At 36.1% G+C, this 22,728-nt stretch overlaps 5 protein-coding genes across 5 annotated transcripts; 3 read left to right on the plus strand and 2 right to left on the minus strand.

Annotated features, from left to right (window-relative positions):
* Window positions 1-61: 61 nt before the first annotated feature.
* On the minus strand, window positions 62-860 carry LOC104211156 (putative germin-like protein 2-3; the record flags this gene model as incomplete). The annotated part of the gene is made up of 3 exons (XM_070165431.1): window positions 62-597; window positions 695-748; window positions 824-860. Coding segments are annotated over 3 exons (627 nt in total), but the record flags the coding sequence as incomplete, so codon positions are not given.
* Window positions 861-2,247: 1,387 nt separating this feature from the next.
* Window positions 2,248-3,532, plus strand: LOC104211159 (uncharacterized). Its single transcript, XM_009760167.2, has 3 exons — window positions 2,248-2,581; window positions 2,872-2,986; window positions 3,067-3,532. Exons 1-3 carry the CDS (start codon window positions 2,248-2,250, stop codon window positions 3,530-3,532), a joined length of 915 nt encoding a protein of 304 aa, XP_009758469.2.
* Window positions 3,533-3,996: 464 nt separating this feature from the next.
* Window positions 3,997-8,967, minus strand: LOC104211158 (uncharacterized). The gene is made up of 4 exons (XM_009760166.2): window positions 8,609-8,967; window positions 6,492-6,635; window positions 6,142-6,347; window positions 3,997-4,318 (listed from the first exon to the last, which is right to left on the minus strand). The coding sequence occupies exons 1-4, from the start codon at window positions 8,848-8,850 to the stop codon at window positions 4,161-4,163; spliced, it is 750 nt and encodes a 249-aa protein (XP_009758468.1). The 5' UTR covers window positions 8,851-8,967; the 3' UTR covers window positions 3,997-4,160.
* A 10,198-nt stretch (window positions 8,968-19,165) lies between these two features.
* LOC104213759 (putative germin-like protein 2-3) lies at window positions 19,166-20,473 on the plus strand. The gene is made up of 2 exons (XM_009763303.2): window positions 19,166-19,280; window positions 19,938-20,473. Exons 1-2 carry the CDS (start codon window positions 19,166-19,168, stop codon window positions 20,471-20,473), a joined length of 651 nt encoding a protein of 216 aa, XP_009761605.2.
* Window positions 20,474-20,884: 411 nt separating this feature from the next.
* Window positions 20,885-22,343, plus strand: LOC104213760 (putative germin-like protein 2-3). The gene is made up of 3 exons (XM_009763304.1): window positions 20,885-21,057; window positions 21,425-21,841; window positions 22,139-22,343. The coding sequence occupies exons 1-3, from the start codon at window positions 20,946-20,948 to the stop codon at window positions 22,171-22,173; spliced, it is 564 nt and encodes a 187-aa protein (XP_009761606.1). The 5' UTR covers window positions 20,885-20,945; the 3' UTR covers window positions 22,174-22,343.
* Window positions 22,344-22,728: the final 385 nt, after the last annotated feature.

Raw genomic sequence — 22,728 nt, forward strand, 5'->3', positions numbered from 1 at the left:
CACAAAATTAATAACAAAGATTCCAAGCTTCCATAGGTCTGTTCATAAATAAACTTTCTGTTTAAAATTTTGATTGCATCAGAGCAACTATGCTTTCATCCACTTGAAAAGCCTTGGCAAGAATATCTGTTGCTATAGCTGGATCCGATCCGAAAACTGCATTAGCAATGGTTATAACACCAGGATTCTGACTACTCAATGCTGCAATTGCAACAGCATTTCCCTTTCCAACATTGCGTTGGTAGTGAACAAGTCCAATAGGAAATACAAACACATCGCCTTTTTTAAGTACCTGAGTAATAAGACGATTTTCGGGGTTTGAGGTTACAAAACCAACTTGAAGAGAACCTTCAAGGACAGTGAGTATCTCAGTAGCTCTAGGGTGAGTGTGAGGAGGGTTGATTCCCCATGGTGCATAGTCGACGCGAACCAATGAAATACCAAGAGTGTTCAGTCCTGGTACTTGAGCTACATTGACAGGAGTGACCTTAGAACCAACAGCATTTGTTGTGTAGCCAGCCAAATGCAGCCCACTGAAGAAAAAGTCCTCTGCTTGAACTGACTTGGGATCTTTGCAAGCTAAGCCGTTTACCCTGTCTGAAACAATACGGTGAGAAAATGCATCAAACCATTTCATTTAAATTAAAAAATAAGAGAAAATTGCAATACACGTCTATTCATTGATTTGAAATACCTAGGCTAGCAGGATCGGCCACACAGAAATCTTGCATTGGACTTGGCTCAAAAGCTAACACATTAACACAGCAGAAACTTACTACGGCTATCAGATTCAGCAGGAGAAACAGGTTAGCCATTTCAAAACACTGAAAGCCAGAAACTAGGAGGAGCAAAACTGCAAAAGGAAGGAAGAAGTAAATGGAAGAGAAGAAAGATATTTAATTGTGGGATGATATGATTGATAAGTTAGCCTGCTTATATAGAAGAGAGGAAAGACTTCATGCATGCAAATTGGAGAGTAATATGTGTCTTTTTTGAAAAGATTGTAAAGGGCCGTCCAAGCACACATAAAGACTTTGACAAAGATTAGCTGTCATTTGATAGAACTCCTGCAGAAAGAAGACAAGAATAAGAGGTTAGCCGGCTAAGACAAAAGGAAATGGTCCAAAACTGTGTTTTAAGGATTAACAGTGTGATTCTTGAATACCAAGGATGGACAAGTGAAGGACTAATTCAACTGAGATCTGATGGACTGCTTGTTTTAGAAATTTATCCCAATCCTTCAAATTAATCAACTGCATATGGAATCCTGCTCTTCACTTGTTCTTATCAACAATAGTGATGTTGTAGAGTTATTTCTATAAAATAAAGTTCCTTTTTTTCCATTCATTGGTTATCTGCAGAGATCAACGGGACCATATTCATCATGATGTAACCTTCCAAATAATATGCTAAAGTTACAAAGTGTAATAATACAGGATCCTAGTTTTATGATTTTGATTTAGTGCATGTCTCTTGATTTACAAGAAACTACCAGTGATACCTCAAAAGGGGCAGCCCGGTGCACTAAGCTCCTGCTATGCAGGGGCGGAGGTACAATAGTGGGTGCGGGTTCGGACGAACCCACTGACTTTTTCCGAAACCTTGTATTTGTATTGAAAAATTTACCACATCTATATAAATATATTATACTGAACTCAATAACAAAAGAGGTTTGGGTTCAATGGTAGGGGTTGTAGGTTCGTGGGAAAAAGATGAGGGTTTAATTCCCCTTTAAAGCAGTATGTTATTTCGTTTTTTTTTTAATATTTTTTTCACAAATCAACTTAACGATAACGTTTTCTTTACTTTCCTTTCAACAGATACTAAATAACATTAAATACAACAGATACTAAATAACATTAAATAAAACATAACGTGCTTTCTTTCTTATAACAAAGAACAGAAGCTTCTCATTTCCCAACTCTAAACACAAACTTTTTCTTCCAAATCCCAAATCAAAAAAAGCTAGGGTTCTGCTGCTTGTGTTGATTGACATCACTAGTACCACAAATCCAGTGATCAGTGTATGCTTCCAACTCTCCATTGACATTGTGTATCAGTGTATGCTCTTTCTCCCTTACAAGTTAGACCCTTCCTTCTTCAATTCTTATTGAGTGACTCCTTGGTCTTGTTCATGTTAAAGGTACAACTCCACATGCATTACAAAAAGAAATATATTCTTTGTTTTTAAAACATTCATTGAGTTCATCTTTAATATGAGGACAAGGGTATGATGGAGCTAGTAACATGCAAGGAAACATCAATGGTCTTAAAACTTTGATTTTGAAAGATAATCCTTCGGCTCATTGCATACATTGTTTTGCTCATCAGTTGCAATTGACTCTTGTAGCTGTTGCAAAGAAACACCATGATGTAAATAATTTTTTTGACATTCTTGCTAATGTTTTGAATTTTGTTGGAGGTTCTTATAAGCGTAGGGGGATGCTTAGAGATGATCAAGCTAAAAAATTAAATGAGTTATTAGTGCTTGGTGAAGTTCATACAGGAAGTGGATTAAATCAAGAACTTGGGCTTCAAAGACCAGATAATACCCGTTGGGAATCTCACTTTAAGACATTGCGTAACTTTATTTATTTATTCTCATCGATTGTTCATATACTTGGGAGTTCTTGCAAATGAGGGTTCAAATTATCAGGAGAAAGCATTAGCCAAAAGTCTAGTGGAAGATATAAGATCTTATGAGTTCATTTATATATTACATTTGATGTTAAAACTATTGGCAATTACATATGATTTGAATATGGCCCTTCAAAAAAAAAAATCAAGATATTGTTAGTGCAATAAAACTTGTTGATTTCACAAAGAGGCAATTGCAAACAATGAGAGAATCTAAATGGAATTCTTTGATAGAAGATGTCTCTTCGTTTTGTGATAAGAATGGTATTGTAATCCCAAAAATGGATGAGAAGTATGCACTTGGAAAGTCGAAGCGTAAAAGCTTAACTGTTACATATTCTCATCATTTGTACGTAGAGGTTTTTTATTTTCGGAGCTTAACAGTCGTTTTAGTGAAGTGAATACTTCTTTGTTTCTTGGTATGGCTAGTTTGAGTCCTGATGATTCTTTTGTGAATTATGATAAAAACAAGATTATGAAACTTGCTACATATTATCCAAATGAGTTCATTGCTTCTAAGCTTGAAGATCTTAGTTATGAGCTTGACAACTATATTGACTATGTGCGAGAAATGGACAAGGCATTCTCTAACTTGAAAGGGCTTGGTGATCTGTCGAAGACATTGGTTAAAACAAATATTCACAAGACATGGGAATTTGTTTATTTGCTTGTCAAGCTGAGTTTGATATTACCTGTGGCTACTGCAACGGTTGAAAGAGCTTTTTCTTCAATGAAGTTTATTAAAAATGATTTGCGAAACAGGATTGGTGATGACTTTTTGAATGATTGTTTAGTTTGTTTTATAGAGGATGAAATATTTGAAAGTGTATCTAATGATGCGATCATTGATCGTTTTCAAAACATGACAACTCGTCGAGTGCAATTGAAATGGTAATGCTAAATATCGATACTCATTCTTTAGTCAGTTTGATATTGTATATTAGTTTTAGGTCATAGTCTTATTTTAAATTTTAGAACCCACACACTCCAAATCCTAGCTCCGCCTCTGCCGCTATGCGCGGGGTCCGGGAAAGGCCGGACTACAAGGGTATATTGTATCAGCCTTACCCTGCATTTCTGCAAGAGGTTGTTTCCACGGCTCGAACCCGTGACCTACCGATGATATCACAAAATTGTAATAATATGTTGTCAAAAGTTATTGAAATAGCTGCCTCAGGAAGTTGCCGCTACCCGTTACAGGTATGCGCGCTTTTGAGCAAAATCCCCCCCTGTTAAAAAATAGGTTTAACTCATATCAAATCGAATTTTGTTCCACAACATAGACATGTCTTCCTCGGCAAAACCCTTCTCAGCGTTCAAAGGATTTGAAAGAAGTAATTCTTCAAAAACATCAATAACTTATAGAGCAAAATTCATTTTTTCATTGAGCAAATCTAACCTGAAACCTATAGAGGTTTACCAAGGGAAAACCGAAAATGAAAGAACAGAGGTGTATCAGAAGTATCACTAGAAAGCATACATATTCCATCAAGCTATAAAAGAAGCAAATAAAATTTTCAGGACTAATCGCTAGAAGATCCATCATCGTCTTCATGCGCTGCCACAACCTTCTCGAGAAACCTCTTCCTTACTCCATCCAGCACAGCTTCTCTGGACTGTTCCTGCCTGCTATACCCATCATTTAGAACAGGATCTGACTGGCACAGCGTCAATGCAACACCTGAAATAAAGGAAATGCAGATCAATCATTTCAACCCCAAAAAAGGCCAGCAGGAAGTAGCAAACATATTGTTAATACAATACTTAGCACCTGATCAAAATTCCAAAAGATTAAACTTAACAGCATAAAGAACTAGAGTTGCTATCAAGGTTTGCTGAGAATGGTTAGATGCACCAGGCGATATTTTCCAGAAAGAGGGCTGCGATTCAGGGTTTTCCCAAGGGCATAAATACCATCACATGATTCATTAAAATTACTGGTTAGGTCTCGCATGTACAAGATTAACAGCTACGTCACTTACTACAATTCAAGGACTTCTTCAAATACTAGCAGGCAAATCGAGGTAACAGGAGAAAACTTGCCAAAAGAATGACAAAACCTATGTAAAGGTTATGAAGGTCGATGGGCACAATTCCAACTTCTAGATCAACCCATGGTCACAACTATGTTGAGATATTATAAATATCATGACAAGACAATGGGCCATGTTGTAGCAGTAAGACTGCAGCTTGCTTAACCTGATCAGCCAAAAGGCAATAATCTCTGACCATCCCATTATATCTTGTTATTTGTGGTTTTTTTTTTTTTTTTTTTTTTGGGGGGGGGGGGGGGGTTGGGTTTACAACTCTCTAGCCTTCCAAGCTTATGCATAGTGTATCAAAAGAAATCAGGAAAATACTTGGAGGGTAATTAAAACAACAGTCAGCCCTTCTCTTACAACAATTAATAAAGAAACATGCAGTCCAACTTGAAAGATATATGCCTAACCCAAAAAATATCAGAACATGCCAAGTCTGAAATAGCTGGACTGTAAAAAGAGTTATAATAGCATTTCTTTTATGAATATTGGAACTAAACAAGTCCAAATAGGGCAACATGTACAGCAACAATTCATGTGCTGACACCAACTAGCTTGGGACTGAGGCATAATTTTTGTTATTATCGTCATCGTCTTGAATTCTAGCATAAAGGAAACTTCTAGTCCTCTTTATCCCCTTGCAATTAACATGATCCAGTACAAAAGATGGTCCGCGTGGTTTTTTCTTTATCTTTTTATTTTTAATAAATGTGGTGTCCAGACCAGCTTGCGCGCACCTTGACTAATTCCACGGGATACCTCCTACCTCCCACCAGCAACAAGTATCAAGTAACTCTATCCACCAAGGCTTGCACAGACAGGAAGAAATCACTTAGTGTTTTTTGCCTCCGCTGGGATTTGAACTTGAGACCTCATGTTTCTCAACCCACTTCATTGACCACTAGGCCACACCCTTGGGTGCATGGTTAGTGTGGTTATATTTTACTATCATGAGAAATACGCTGATAGCTACAAGCCTACAACACACTCTTGAAGTAATTTCAGCTATCATCTAATTTCAGTAGTAGCACCCACCCACAGCCCTTCTTGGTGCCACAGGACCAACTCCCACAAAAGAAGGATTAGGAATAGACCATGTTTGCAGCAACAACAAAATGGGAAAATAAAAGAAAGGCCCTGCTCAAGCTTTACAGCAATTATACAAGATCTTAATAGAAAATTCCCAGAAAAGAAGAAAAATTCTGTTAATTGCACAAGCGATGGTTTATAATATGGCTTTTACCGATATAGCGTCTGCATGAAAAGCCTACACAAAAATATTCATAGAGGAAGGTAGATGGCAGTGGGCACAACACTGTAAATGAATCCAGCAAATTACTACCGCTTGAAAGAGTACTAAAAGGAAGTTGGGCCAGAAAGTCAACGACTTCATTAAATCATGCAAAAAGAGAAAAAAAGAGAAAATGTTGGGGTAGCAACGAGACAACCACTATGAGGAGCATACCTTCGGGTGTGCATCTCCGACCAAAACTATGAAGCCCAACATAATTTGATTTCAATGCACTGTTGTTGTACACCAAAACAGTTGGAAGATTACAATCTGGATAGTTCGGAATGCAATCTGTGGAGATAATTTTGACAAATTTTGTTGCAGGGTACTTTGTTGCCAATTCTTCTAAGCACTGCAAAAGTATCTGGCAGCCTGAGTATCTATAAAGAGCATAAAATTCTATCAGAAAGACTGGCATGGAGCTAAAAGAGAGAAAAGAGTACCATCTATGCATAAACATATTTGAAGCTCAAGAGGATGATGTAAGCTGGCTACGGTGATGAAGAGATGAGAGCATTACTTACCCATCCTTATACAGAAGAACAACCACCCAGATATCTTCTGGAGCTTGGGAAACCTCCCGCACAAAATCCGATCCAGAAATTGGGATCACTGATCCAAATCTCACAATCTTAGCAACTTCTCTCATCTCGGCCAACCTCTTCATCCTTTAACGACAACATAGGAAACACATACAAGAAACTCTCAACTTCATATCAGCTCTGAAGCTATATAGCAATATCTCATAATTACCATATCAGTGTAATTGCATGTGCACTTTTGCATTGTGTACGTAATAAGGAGTAAAACTGAATTTGACTAAGTTGAAACAGAGGCAACTAATTCTCAAGAGCACGTCAATCACTAACAAAACTATAATGCCAAAACAGCTTTTATACCATAGTTTCTTAAACAAGACCCAAGAAACTAATCCCATCCAAAAATGAGTGCAAGAAAATAACGCCACTTGGTTTGATAATCATAACACAATTCCATAATTCTCACTTCTTAGCTTTGGAAAAGAGTTTCTTTATTTGACTTGCATTCTGAACTTTTGTTTTATTCAACAAGGGACCAAATCAGCCAGACTTTAAAGGATGGATACAGGTGTAAAGGGTGGGGTATGAATAGATAACACAATATGCATTGAAACATATGGAGATACAAAGGAATGCAAGAATGTAACAACATAGAGTCGAGGGAAAATGAATAATTGGAGAACCTCTAAAGGATGACACTTTTGAAAATGAAAAGACCATTGGATGGAACTGTTAGTCGTCTGAGAGAATAGTGGTGGGTTGATTCGTAGCAGTACGTGTACATATAGAGGCTGAACAACTACTAGGCTTACCTCTAACAGAGTACCATGTTTTAGAGGTCCAACCGACTGCTTTGCAAAGGAAGTGGTACCCCATATATGTTTGTTTTTTCGTAAGTGCCCTATATTATATATGTCCATTAAGGCGGGGAACAAATGATATACAGTCCCATTACAAAAAGCAGCTCAAGAATAGGACATTAATCTATCATGTCTCTTTATTACATTTTGTTGTACAGTGAAGGCTTATATTGTAGTCCATGGACAATCCTCAAGTTAGTAAATTTCGTAACACTTTTTTTGCAGTTTTAGTTTACTTTAAACATGATTTTTACTTGAAAAATGATTAGGAAGAGAGAAGATCCCATACTACATTCCTCTTCAATTATGAAGCTACCATGAAGCCCTTTCACTGATAACAAGAAAAGAGAATGGAAAATAATTCAACTACTGCTGCGTTTTTTGTAAGAAAGCAAAGAAGGCAGCAAATAAAATTCTACTCCATTGTGAGTGCACGAAAGCATTCTAATATAGGCCTATTCTATTGGATCTTATTTGTTCGGCTGGCTTGAAATAGCTCCTTTGTCCTACACCTTGGTGGTACGGCTTGCACTCTGCCCTCTGTTTTTCAAAAAAAATGATCTTGGCAAGTTGTTGCATTGACAGAAACAAGACACCTAGAAGACAACTCTGAAATGCTTATTAGGTGATTTTTTATGGCAGTGACGTTCCAAAGGGGGAAATGTCACTCGAAAGGTTCAAACAATCACTGTATAACCTTAAACTGGTGACGCATGAACGAATATCCTATTTCCCAACTCAATCTATAGCTTAGGATGAGAAACTAGCACAGATGCTTCTTTTATTGATTACATCAGCTGCAAAGCTGCTAAGGCCACAGCTACTCATCCATCTACAGGCACATTTTGGTACTTAGCTTTTGTGATATAACAGACCACAGTTCGAACTAGGTAATAACTTGCGTTTTATAAATGACATTGAAGCTCCTGACATTTCAAAGGCTCTAATAAATCCTAAGGTTTGATTAGCCTGTGTCTGCTAAGAAAATCAGGAAAAGAACTGTAAAGAAACAATTTTTAAACACTAACAAACTCAATAAAAGAAGGATCTTGACTTGATTTAATCTATGTCTCATCCAGGGGTGGGCGTACAATTAAAGCTGTAGCTTTGGGTCAAACCCTATATATAGAAATCTATGTACAAATATTTAATTTTGGGCCCAGTAACTATAATTAGGGAACCCATAAAGTTCAAATCCTGCACAATTGGAGTATATGAAGTGTGTATATTGAAAAAAGGGACCTGTATTCTTGGAGGAAGCGATCGTCATTGAGATCGGGGTCATCTTCGAGATCGTCAAGCTCATCTTGGGTTTTGTCATCGATCCAATCTTTGTCTTTGGAATTTTGATCCTCAGAAGGAGTGAAAGGGGCGGGCTTGAACACAGGGGGTTTTGGAGGGAGATTTCCGAGCTTCCTCTGAATATCATCCCATTGTGTTGATGCTCCTTCCACATCCTTGTACACGAAATGGTAATCCCCCATTTTTTACTTGATTCTCTCTTTCGGAGAGACTATTAAGATTTGATCTTTTTCACTTTTTCTCGTTGCTGGAGTTTCTGTTAGCCTTCGTTTCTTAACCCGGATGGATACCCGTCGCCCGACCTGCATGATTAGCCACTAATAACATATGTGTTTATTTTTAAACCCCTGTTTAAAATATCTTTAATCTTTAGCCACTGTTTTAATAAACTTTACCTGCCCGGACAAAAATATCCTTTTGCTTATAAAGTTCAGGACCAAGTGTCCTTAACTTTTAAACTTGTAACTCTATGTTCAAGACTTCAGGACTACATGTCCTTAATTTTTGAACTTGAAACTCGAAGTTCAAGACCACATGTCCTTAATTTCTGTGTTTGTAACTCTAAGTTAGACTATTAGTCCTTAACTTTTGAGCTTGTAACTATAAATTCAGGACGTATTGTCCTTAACTTTTGAGCTTGTTAGTCTAAGTTCATGACTTATTGTCCTTAACTTTTGAGCTTGTAACTGTAAGTTCAGGACCTATTGTCCTTAACTTTTGGGCTTCTTAGCCTAAGTTCAGGACGTATTGTCCTTAACTTTTGAGCTTGTTAGTCTAAGTTCAAAAATTGTGTGGAGTAGCCACTTTTTAAAGTGATATTTACTTTTTATCCAGCATTTTTAATGCTTAGCAATAGTAGTCACTAGTCTATTAAAATTAATATGAAAAGACTGTGTTACCCTTTCTTCTATCACTTCCATGTGTTAGGGAGAAGAACTGTGCCGCCGATAATGGTTTTTGATGAGCAAACTCCTCCGTTCTCTACTTTTCAGTTTTCCATTCCGTTTGTTTCTCTACTCTATAATTGTTTAATTCGGGAAATTGATAATTGCAATAGTACCAGTTGTAAAATGATCAGAATTCGAAATGAGAAATTGTGCAACTAGTTACCGTTGAGTCTGGTCTTTTCTCCTTGTTTTCACCATTTATTTGAAGAAGCTGGTTTTATCCAATTCCCTATAATTTTTACCCATTGTCAGCAGGGAATTAGTTAATTCTGCAGGTTGATAAATCAAGAGGACGACAACTTTGTCTCCAATATTAATTGAGATGGTTTCTTGAGAGGAAACAACCTCTCTGTCCCTCGGGGTAGGGGTAAGATCTGCGTACATATTACCCTTCTCAGACCACATTTGTGGGATTATACTGGGCCGTTGTTGTTGTTGTTGTTGGTTTCTTGAGATAGAGAAGGCTTATCACTTTGCAATGTATCACAAAAATTGAAAAGTTTCAATCAGAAATACCGACAAGAGAACATCCTGTCAATTATCCATTTTTGTTTTCATGCAACTCTGAAAATTCCGTTGGTATTTCTATTATACATACTCCATAACATAGCTTAACGCTTTAATTAATAAAGATATAGATAGAAGGAGTTATGAAAGAGACTGAAAGATTTAAGGAAGCTGACGGCGTGGCGGGTACTGCATTTTTACTCAGCGTCAAAAGTTAAGCACACTTGGTCCTGAACTTAGAGTTACAAGTTTAAAAGTTAAGGACACTTGATCCTGAACTTAGACTAACAAGCTCAAAAGTTAAGGACAATAGGTCCTGAACTTACAGTTACAAATTCAAAAGTTAAGAACTATAGGTCCTGAAGTCCTGAACTTAGACTAATAAGCTCAAAAGTTAAGGACAATAGGTCCTGAACTTAGGCTAAGAAGCCCAAAAGTTAAGGACAATCGGTCTTGAACTTACAGTTACAAGCTCAAAAGTTAAGGACAATAGGTTGTGAACTTAGGCTAAGAAGCCCAAAAAGTTAAGGACAATAGGTCCTGAACTTAGACTAACAAGCTCAAAAGTTAAGGACAATAGGTCCTGAACTTAGGCTAAGAAGCCCAAAAGTTAAGGACAATAAGTCCTGAACTTAGACTAACAAACTCAAAAGTTAAGGACAATAGGTCCTGAACTTACAGTTACAAGCTCAAAAGTTAAAGACAATATGTCCTGAACTTGGCTAAGAAGCCCAAAAGTTAAGGACAATAGGTCTTGAACTTAGACTAACAAGCTCAAAAGTTAAGGACAATAGGTCCTAAACTTACAGTTACAAGCTCAAAAGTTAAGGACTAATAGTCTTTAACTTAGAGTTACAAGCACAGAAATTAAGGACAGGTGGTCCTGCACTTCGAGTTTCAAGTTCAAAAGTTAAGGACATGTAGTCATGAAGTCCTGAACTTAGAGTTACAAATTTAAAAGTTAAGGACACTTGGTCCTGAACTTTATGGGGAAAAGGGTGTTTTCGTCCGGGCAGGTAAAGTTTATTAAAGCAACGGCTAAAGACTAAAGACATTTTAAATAGTGACTTAAAAGTAAATACATGTGTTATTAGTGGCTAACCGTGCACTTCCCCCACAATTTTTACCACTCTGAGCCCCAAAAAATCAATTCCCAAAATAGCAGCCGGAGCAACTATAAAAATTACTAATTCGAACTAGTACGTGGATAATTTTAGAAATTACTTTGATAAGAAAAAAGTTCCAACTTATCCCCTATGTTTGCGTAATACACAAGGATAATTTTTCAAGATCTGTAATTGATGTACATTTTTATTCAACCAAATGGAATATAATTAAATCAAAATGGAATAATCACGTATAAATGGGATGTCATTCTTTCGAACATTATAAAGGAAAAAGGCTATTGTTTCTTTTATATTTATAATTATTTTTTTAACTTAATCTAAAGAATGAAATGTGGGATTTTTTTAGCAACAAATAAGTTTCAACGAAAGATGAATCGAATTCAAGCCCTTGATCATTGAATTTCATCAATAGAGTGTGTATATATAAGAGAGCCTTCAAAGTTTTTATGAGATAGTTGCATTGTGTATGAATGATCTCATGTTAAAAGTTGAGAAGTGCATGGTAGACATGATATATATTTTGTAGACAATACGAACGGTAAGACATATATATACTCATATTCTGGAGTATGCATATTTGCTAGCCATTTACTTATTTGAATAAAAACAACGATTAGGTTAGATGTAAACATATTACCCTTAAATTTTAGTCAATCGCATATCACTTTTGAAAACTTAGGGGTCGCTTGGTACAGTTGTGCGATATTCAAGGATATCCCACCTTCTATATGGGATAACTAATCCCACCATTTTAGTGTAAAAGTTATCCCGAACAAATATGGGATAAAGTTGTTAGTAAACTGTATTTGTAAAATAATTCTGGAAATATAAATGAACATAAACAGAAATGAACATAAACAGAAGTGAACAACGAAATAACAGAAAACCAATCCGAGCCCACTGAATTCACAGTGTTTCCTTAAGGAATTTAATCCCCTCCTAGTACCCAAGATTATGAATTATTTCCTCCCATGATAGAACGAGTTACACACTGGTGTAGTGGTACTTCAAACCCCAGTGTTTCAGCGAACACAAAGTTCGGTAGCAAATCACACTTACTATTGCTTTGTTTGATGCTAAAAGTATGCAGAAGGAGAAGAAACTCATAAAATCGTAGTGAAATTCTAAGCAGAATAGTGTTGTATTTATAGCCAAAGTTGGGCTGAAATCTGAAGAGGTGCAACTCTTCAGAATGGCTGTTTCTGCAAAATGGCCACAACATAAATGACATTACATAAATGGCTATTTACTCAACAATAAAGAGGGAACATAAAGAAGGAAAATTGAGGAGGGTAGTTAATTTTCTGTTACCAAAACAGAAAAACGGATTGGATTTAATATTAATATTTAATATTAATATTCTGTTATTAAAACAAATATTTAATAACATTTCCGTTAATAATTTACTATTAACAAATAAATTTGGTCCAAAAAGTTAATCAATCAATCATTTGACCGAATCTGAATCTGAATCCGAAGCCGAAGCCGAGCGAGCGACGACGACGACGGCGCGAGGCTTGCCTTATTCTCAACTATTTAAGAGCTAGAAGAAGAGCAATTGCTTATATACCCATAAAAACCCTCTTCCTCTTCCAATATAGGACAATATCCATTTACCAAGGGGAAAACTTAAAATTTCACTCAAAAATTTTATTTTCCTCCATTTCTCATTCACCCTCTTTTAAGTATTTAATATATTAATTAATTAAATAAATAATCCAATAATCCCCCACATGAATGGAGAATGGCTATATCACGGAAGTATGCATGAAAAACTGTGTGATTCACAAGTAAGGATTAATTGCATTTGGATAAGTAGGTTTCCCTTTGAACTTTCCGTAGTGAACTTATATCGGATATACTCGATCAATCGGTAGATTTGATATCTTTGAACCGTCGAACTTTGGTGTATACCTAGACAACCACAAGTCATACAATCAACCCTTAACCGTCTTTGGTTCTCATTGTTGTGTTTGTTTCAGCCATGAACACCGCCTGGTTTCATAAGTGCGTAGAGAACTGGCCTTACAAAGTTCTCCTTGAAGCGGCTAACACTTCATACTTACATAGGTGATTCCTAAACGTGTCACCTCGTAGATACACTATTTGATATATCCCGTATCAAAATTAGAAATCATTAAAAAGCCTTAATGCTTTATCCTTGGTACTTAACATTGTCTCATCACGAGAATGGACCAAAAGTTTAGTTGACAATGTTGAACCGTCATTGATGACTTTGTTTGATCTCCTTGAACCTAGATCTTGGGATCTCCAGTCTTCTAGGTAGAGTTACCGCCACTATGACTTGTTCTCGGCCACAGTCCCATTTCCCTTGATGACTTCTCAACTACCTCTCTAGTTAGGCCTTTTGTAAGTGGATCCGACACATTATCACTTGACTTTACATAGTCAATCGTGATAATTCCTCTAGAGAGTAATTGTCTAACAGTTTTATGTCTTCATCGTATATGACGAGATTTACCGTTATACATAATGCTCCCAGCCCTTCCAATTGCCACTTGACTATCACAATGTATGCATATTGGTGCCAACGGTTTGGGCCAAAATGGAATATCTTTCAAGAAATTCCGGAGCCATTCAGCTTCTTCACCGGCTTTATCCAAGGCTATGAACTCAGCCTCCATTGTAGAGCAGGCAATACAAGTTTGTTTGGATGACTTCTAAGATACCGCTCCTCCACCAATAGTAAATACATATCCACTTGTAGACTTAGAATCAGTTGAACCGGTGATCCAATTTGCCCTGCGTATGTTCTAAATATCCCAAAACTCATTTCATTGCCATCCAATGAGATTGGCCTGGATTGCTCGTATATCGATTCAATTTACTTATAGCACAAGCTATATCTGGTTGTGTACAATTCATGATGTACATTAAGCAACCAACACATGAGCATAATCCAATTGTGATATGCTTTGGCCTTTGTTCTTTGCTAATGCAAGATTCACGTCAATTGGAGTCTTTGCAACTTTAAAGCCCAAGTGCTTGAATTTTTCAAGTACTGTCTTAATATAATGAGATTGTGACAATGTCAGACCTTGAGAAGTCTTATGGATCTTAATTCCCAGAATTAAATCAGCAACTCCCAAGTCTTTCATATCAAACTTGCTAGTTAGCATACGCTTAGTAGCATTTATGTTGGCAATGTCATTACTCATTATGAGCATATCATCTACATATAAGCAAACAATGACTATGTGATTTGGAACATTTTTAATGTACACACATTTATCCCATTCATTTATCTTAAATCCATTTGACAATATTGTTTGGTCAAATTTCGCATGCCATTGTTTGGGTGCTTGTTTTAATCCGTAAAGGGACTTAACAAGTCTACATGCCTTCTTTTCTTTACCTGGAACCACAAACCCTTTAGGTTGTTCCATATAGATTTCTTCCTCCAACTCTCCATTTAAGAAGGCCGTCTTTACATCCATTTGATGAATTTCAAGACCATAAACTGTAGCTAACGCTACTAACGTTCGTATGGACGTAATTCTTGTAACTGGAGAGTATGTATCAAAATAGTCAAGACCTTCTCATTGTTTATACCCTTTGAACCCAAGTCTTGCCTTATATTTGTCAATAGTGCCATCATCTTTCATTTTCCTCTTAAAGATCTATTTAGAACCCAACGGTTTATTTCTAGGAGGAAGATCAACCAATTCCCATGTATGATTGTTCAATATGGATTCTATTTCACTATTGACTGCCTCTTTCCATAACAATGATTCCGAAGAAGACATATCTTCTTTAAATGTTTGAGGCTCATTTTCCAATAAGAAAGTCACAAAATCTGGTCCAAATGAAGTAGACGTTCTTTGACGTTTACTACGTCTTGGATCCTCCTGGTTAAGTGTACTTTCTTTTGTTTCTTCCCGAAGTCGTTTAGATCCTTCACCAATCGACTCACATTCCTTTTTATACGGATATATATTTTCAAAGAACTCAGCATTATCTGATTCTATAACCGTATTATTATAAATTTTGAGATTTTCTGATTTATGAACCAGAAACCGATATGCTTTACTATTAGTCGCATATCCTATGAAAACAAAATCAACGGTTTTCGGTCCTATTTTTACCCTTTTAGGTTTAGGAACTTGCACTTTTGCCAAACACTCCCACACTTTAAAATAATTCATGTTGTGCTTCCTTCCTTTCCATTTTTCACATGGAACGGATTATATTTTACTATGGGGTACTCGATTTAGTATTCGGCTAGCCGTAAGAACGACTTCCACCGCACAAGTTCTGTGGCAAACCAGAACTTATCAATAATGTGTTCATCATCTCCTTTAATGAACGATTCTTTCTTTCTGCAATCCCATTATATTGGGGAATGTAAGGGGCCGTTGTTTGATGAATAATTCCATATTCTAAACATATTTGTTCAAAAGGAGATTCATATTCACCACCCCTATCACTTCTTATCATTTTGATTTTCTTGTTAAGTTGCATTTCAACTTCATTTTTGTATTGCTTGAATGCGTCTATTGCTTCATCTTTACTATTAAGTAAGTAAACATAGCAATATCGAGTATTATCGTCAATAAAAGTTATGAAATACTTCTTTCCACCGCGAGATGGTATTGACTTCATGTCACAAATATCTGTGTGAATTAAGTCTAAAGGATTTGAATTCCTTTCAACTGACTTATAAGGATGCTTAACATACTTAGATTCCACACATACTTGATATTTTGATTTGTCACATTCAAACTTAGGCAATACTTCCAAATTAATCATTTTCCGCAAGGTTTTATAATTAACATGACCAAACGTATATGCCATAATTCATTTGACTCAAGTAAGTAAGACGAAGCTGAAATTTTATTATTATTTTCAACAACCATTACATTCAGCTTGAAAAGGTCTTCGGTGAGGTAACCTTTTCCTACAAACATTTCATTCTTACTTATTACAAACTTATCGGAAACAAAAACACATTTAAACCATTCTTAACAAGAAGTCCAGAGACTAAATTCTTCCTAATCTCGGGAACATGAAGGACGTTGTTCAAAGTCACCACTTTGCCGGAAGTCATTTTGAGAAATATCTTCCCACATCCTTCAATCTTGGCCTTTGCAGCATTCCCCATAGAAATTGTCTCATCGGGTCCAATAGGAGCATAAGTAGCAAAAGCTTCTTTAACAGTATAAACATGGCGAGTGGCTCCAGAATCAATCCATCACTCTTTAGGACTGCCCACCAAGTTGCATTCGGAAAGCATGGCACATAAGTCATCAACATCATCATGCTTTTCAACCATGTTTGCTTGACCCTTCTTCTTGTCTTTTTTCGGAGCACGACACTCCGTAGATTTGTGTCCGGTTTTTCCACAGTTATAGCAGTTTCCACTGAACCGCTTCTTGCTTGGGTTGTATTTCGGTGCAGAAGCCTTCTTCCTCTTTTTGTTCTCTTCAACAATATTTGCTCTCATTATTGTTGAGTTTCCATGGCCTCTCTTTTCAGCAGCTTTGTTGTCCTCTTCGATTCTCAACCGAACAATGAGATCTTCAAGGGAAATCTCCTTGTGTTTGTGTTTCAAGTAGTTTTTGAAGTCCTTCCACAAAGGAGGCAACTTCTCAATCATCGCTGCTACTTGGAATGCTTCATTGATGACAAGACCTTCAATGAAATTTCTGTTAGTAAAAATACTAAGATTACTACTTTCAACATCAATATTAATTTGATTTATACCTTCAGCAAGGAGATCGTGAATAATCACTTGCAATTCCTGGACTTGGGTAATAATAGACTTGCTATCTACCATTTTGTAGTCCAAAAACTTTGCAGCAACAAACTTTTTCAACCTGGCATCTTCGGTTTGTATTTCTTTTGAAGCGTAATCTACAGTTCTTTTGACGTTTCCACGCCACTGTAGATGTTATACAAAGCATCCTCCAGTCCGCTTAGAATATAATTCTTGCACAAAAAATCTGAATGCTTCTACGTCTCAATCATGAGAAAGCGTTCAGTTTCTGGAGTTTCATCGGACAGTACAAGAACATCTTCCTTGATGAACTTCTGGATACTTAGAGTAGTCAAATAGAAGAACATCTTTTGCTGCCAGAGCCTTAAATTAATCCCGAAAATTTTTTCGGGTTTCTCCGCCGGTGCCAATGCTGCCGGTGTTGTTCAGCTCGTTGAGGCATTGGCAGTCACCATCGGAACAGCTTGGTTTCCGTTATCGTTAGTCATTCTGTAAAAGAATGACAAAAGTTAAAATCACATAGATTTTAATCTCCAATAGAGTACAAAACCACAAAGGTTTTACTCTCCAGAAACAGCGAGTACAAATACAGAAAATAGTTAAATTCCTTAAGCTTGTTAGTAAACTGTATTTGTAAAATAATTCTGGAAATATAAATGAACATAAACAGAGGTGAACAACGAAATAACAAAAACCCAATTCGAGCCCATTGAATTCACAGTGTTTCCTTAAGGAATTTAATCCCCTCCTAGTACCCAAGGTTATGGATTATTTCCTCCCAGGATAGAATGAATTACACACTGATGTAGTGGTACTTCAAACCCCAGTGTTTCAGTGAACACAAAGTTCGGTAGCAAATTACACTTACTATTGCTTTGTTTGATGCTAAAAGTATGCAGAAGAAGGAGGAGAAATTCAGAAAATCGTAGTGAAATTCTGAGCAGAATAATGTTGTATTTATAGCCAAAGTTGGGCTGAAATCTGGACAGGTGCAACTCTTCAGAATGGTTGTTTCTGCAAAACGGCCACAACATAAATGCTATTACATAAATGTTTTACAAACGGCCACACCCTAAATGCCATTACATAATAGTTGGATTTAATATTAATATTTAATAATATTCTGTTATTAAAACAAATATTTAATAAAATTTCTGTTAATATTTTACTATTAACAAATAAATTTGGTCCAAAAAGTTAATCAATCAATCATTTGACCAAATCCCAATCCAAATCAAGCCGAAGCCGAGCAGAGCGACGACGGCGCGAGACTTGCCTTCTTCTCAACTCTTTAAGATCTAGAAGAAGAACAATTGCTTATATACCCATAAAAAACCTCTTCCTCTTCCAATATGGGACAATATCCATTTACCAAGAGGGAACTTAAAATTTCACTCAAAAATTTCATTTCCCTCCATTTCCCATTCACCCTCTTTTAAGTATTTAATATATTAATTAAATACATAAAAACCCCAACAAAAGTTAATCCCAAACTTTATTCCGAAATTATTATTTTTATCCATGGACCAAACATTCCCTTAAAAGGACTATTATGCTTCACCTTAGATACTTATTTTATAGGGAAGTAGGGATCAATTTTAGTGATGCTCTAAAATTAAGGGGCGATTTTGGTTTTTTCTCTCATTTTTCCTAGCCATTAATGTTAGATTAAAACATCAGAAGATATTCCAATCGCATGGTAAAAATGAAAAATTAAAATCATAGATTTATTTATATCCCTATGTTTTGAGCATAAAACTCACAGTCAAATTCTTTACCAGCAATCCTAAAACCTCTGACCATTCCAGTCGGCAATAATATTTATAAAGGTAAAATATCTAACAACCATGATCTGTATCCATTTATCAAACTATATACCATCTTCTCCCTGTCCACTTTTTTTGCGAATATTAATATCATTACAAAACTTCAAAAACCAGATTATAGAAAAGAAAAAAAAAGAATTAATGTGCTAGGACGGCATTTAATTAGTTATTCAAAAATGATTAAGGCTACGGCCTACTCGCCAAATAATGGATTATTCATATGCATCAAGTCCTTATATAAAAGGTGACACCAGAAGCACAGTTGATTCATCCCATCAAATACACTTAATTATAAAAAAATTCTACTCCTATTTCAAGCTATTTCGTTTTATTCTTAAGTTTTTGAGTTTGAAATGGCCAAATTATTCTCTTTTCTCAGCTTGTTAACTCTGAGTTTCTGCTGCCTTATCACTGGTTTCGAGCCGAGTCCATTGCAAGATTTCTGCGTCGCAGATTCTGCTAGCTCAGGTATTCAAGATTTGTAATATATATACTACTATATGTTTAGTAGTATACATTAATGAATGACGAGCAGGAATCCTGTTTTTATAAGAGGTTAAGTTATATATACTTACAATATATAAATTTTTCTTAACACTATCAATATGATTTCACCATACATATAGCATGTGTATTACTCTATTTTTCAGTTAATATATCAGACTTGATGTAGAAAGTTACCTGTTGTTGTAGGCAGTGGCGGACGCACGTGGTGGCAAGCTGGTTCAACTGAACCCGCTTCATCAAAAAATAATATTGTGTACATGTATAAATTACTATTAAAGCTTTGTATAAATTATTTTATTTGAACCCAGGGGCGGACCTTCTCGGGAACCCAGTAACTCTTGCGTAGACCCTGTATTTATATTAAGAAATTCACCAAATATTGGTAAATATCTGATTGTGAACCCAATTATTATTGCATATTAATTTGAAATTACGGTAGGAACGCATAAAGCTCAAATCCTGGATCCGCCTCTGTTTGAACCCACTTGACAACTATTATTTTAGTGACTTAAGTTATGACTTGTAGGTTTAACTTGATAAAGTTATAGTATGGAAATTCTTTACTTCGTCATTACAAAAAACAAAAACTTTTTGCTGATCGTACTTTCATAATTGCAGTGAAGGTAAATGGCATGGTTTGCAAGAATTCTTCACTTGTAGAAGCTAATGATTTTTACTTCAGTGGGCTGCATTTGGCTGGCAACACAACAAATCCTGCTGGCTCTAAAGTCACTCCTGTCAATGTAGCGCAAGTACCAGGACTGAACACTCTTGGTATTTCATTGGTTCGCGTCGACTATGCACCATGGGGAATCAACCCTCCTCACACTCACCCTAGAGCTACTGAGATACTCACTGTCCTTGAAGGTTCTCTTCAAGTTGGTTTTGTAACCTCAAGCCCCGAAAATCGCCTTATTACTAAGGTACTTAAAAAAGGCGATGTGTTTGTATTTCCTATTGGACTTGTTCACTACCAACGCAATGTTGGAAAGGGAAATGCTGTTGCAATTGCAGCATTGAGTAGTCAGAATCCTGGTGTTATAACCATTGCTAATGCAGTCTTCGGATCGAATCCAGCTATAGCAACTGATGTTCTTGCTAAGGCTTTTCAAGTTGATAACGCCGTTGTTGCTCAGATCCAATCAAAGTTCTAGAGCAGCATGAATATGGAAGCTTCAGATTTGTTATTTGTCATTTGTGTTCATTCTGTTTGTTCAATTGTTTGTTTGATTGAGTGTGGATTGTAATTTTAGTTTTTTCCTAGCAATTGTACTATTGTAAGATCAAGCCTTTGCTTTGATTCTATTTATTTTTCAGCATTGTTCTTACTCTTTCTTATAATCTATAATTAGTTGTTACTTAGTTGGCCACTGGTGCAGCCAAAGGGGGCTTGTCACCTAAACTAATCAAGAAATAATGTGTACTAAAAGGGAGCTTCATAAATTACCAGAAAAGCTTTTATCTAACTAATCAAGCAAATTCAAGAAGAATGATCTTATAACTCTTCTATTTAAAGATTAACCTCTGAATAAACCACATCTCATCATTCAAAACCTTTCTTTGTTTCTAAATTCCTTCCTCTTATTATTCTTGTAAACTTGTATTTTTTGCAACATTTTTTAAAAAATGGCTAAACGCATCATCATTCTGAGCTTGATTCTCACCTTATTCTGTTCTGGCTTGGCATTAGAGATTAATCCTTTGCAAGACTTTTGTGTCGCTGATACTACTAGCGCAGGTACGAACTGAAGTTTCAACACATGTAGCTCTACATTTGAAGGTTTACGAAGGGATTTAATTTACTTATATATATTGACAGTGTATATTAACCGGTAAATAAATTACATTATCAGCGCACAAAAGAAACTTTTTAAAAAGATGCATGCTTTTACTCTAGTGTAACTTATAAAGGTATTGTGGTGAATATATATTCTAAAGTCAATAGGGAGTGATCTGAAATAATTATATGTATACATGTTAAACTTTTTTGTTTTTGTTTTTGTATATAAACACATAATTTCGAGCCAAAAATAATGTGTTTTTTGAACAAACAAAACTCGTCCTAGATTCGTCTCTGATTATTTCTCTCCCTGCATAATTATCAGTTAGGTTAAATGGTCTGACATGCAAGAATCCTGTGCTAGTAGAAGCCAATGATTTCTATTACGGTGGTTTGAATCTACCTGGTAACAAAACCACTCAATCTGGTACTAGGGTTACTTCTGTCAACGTAGCTCAAATTCCTGGACTGAATACTCTTGGCATCTCAATGGCTCGAATCGACTATATACCTGGTGGAGTTAACCCTCCACACATTCATCCTAGAGCCACTGAAATTCTGGTAGTCGTTGAAGGTTCATTACATGTTGGATTTGTCACCTCCAACCCCGAGAATCGATTAATCTCAAGAGTAATACATATGGGGGATGTGTTTGTTTTTCCAGTGGGACTTGTTCACTTTCAGAGAAATGTGGGATATGGAAATGCTGTTGCACTTCTTGCATTGAGCAGCCAGAATCCAGGTTTGATAAGCCTTGAAAATGTAGAGCAAATCCTACCAGAGCAAGTGAAGTTTTTCATACCAAGGCATTCCAAGTAGATGAAGATTTTGTTAACAAGATTCAACCATTGATTAGTATAATAAACTACTAGTGTTATCATTGTGTTACAAGTAATAAAAATTGTTACTGGTATTATTGATATTCAGCTTAAAGTATGTATATTTATACGCATATTGCTTCGCATTTTACTCACGTTTCGTAAAATTTCGGATGTGTAATCTAATAATTTATGTTAATTCGTGGTACTTTTATGTGTAGGAGTCATCCGGGAGGCAATTTTTTGCTCTTCGTAACGTGATCATAAGAACTGGTCCAACAACTGGCCTAATCCACATTACATACTTCAGATTTTAATTCTCTCTAGTCTGAGTTTGTGCTTGTGCTACAAACCTTGGACTTTTTTTTTGTTTTTTAATCAATGATGTGGTTATCTTCATAGAATTATTACTTAAAATAAAGAAAGGATTACTCCGGCCTCTATCCTACATTAAATACTTTTTATCTAGTCTTCGAATGAGTTTCCTTATAAGCTGCCTTGCCTGTTGCCTGCACTAAAAAATTTGAGCAAATAAAATTAAAGTTTGTCAGTGTAGTCCACATTTTCTATTGATGACCGAGATGGATGGGTGGGAACTTATTTAACAACTGGCTCTGATGACTATAATCAACTTAATTAAATAAATCATCTTTTTTCTGATGACTCTAATATATTGAGCCTGCTTCAAGTTCATGAAAAGTCTTCTATCACTGACAGCCAGGGGCGGATTTAGGGGTGGAAATGTGTTCACCCGAACCTCTTTTGTCGAAAAATTACACTGTATATGTAAGGCAAAATCTATTTTTTACCT

Source organism: Nicotiana sylvestris, chromosome 12 (assembly GCF_000393655.2).
Source record: "Nicotiana sylvestris chromosome 12, ASM39365v2, whole genome shotgun sequence".
NCBI classification, from domain to species: Eukaryota; Viridiplantae; Streptophyta; class Magnoliopsida; order Solanales; family Solanaceae; genus Nicotiana; species Nicotiana sylvestris.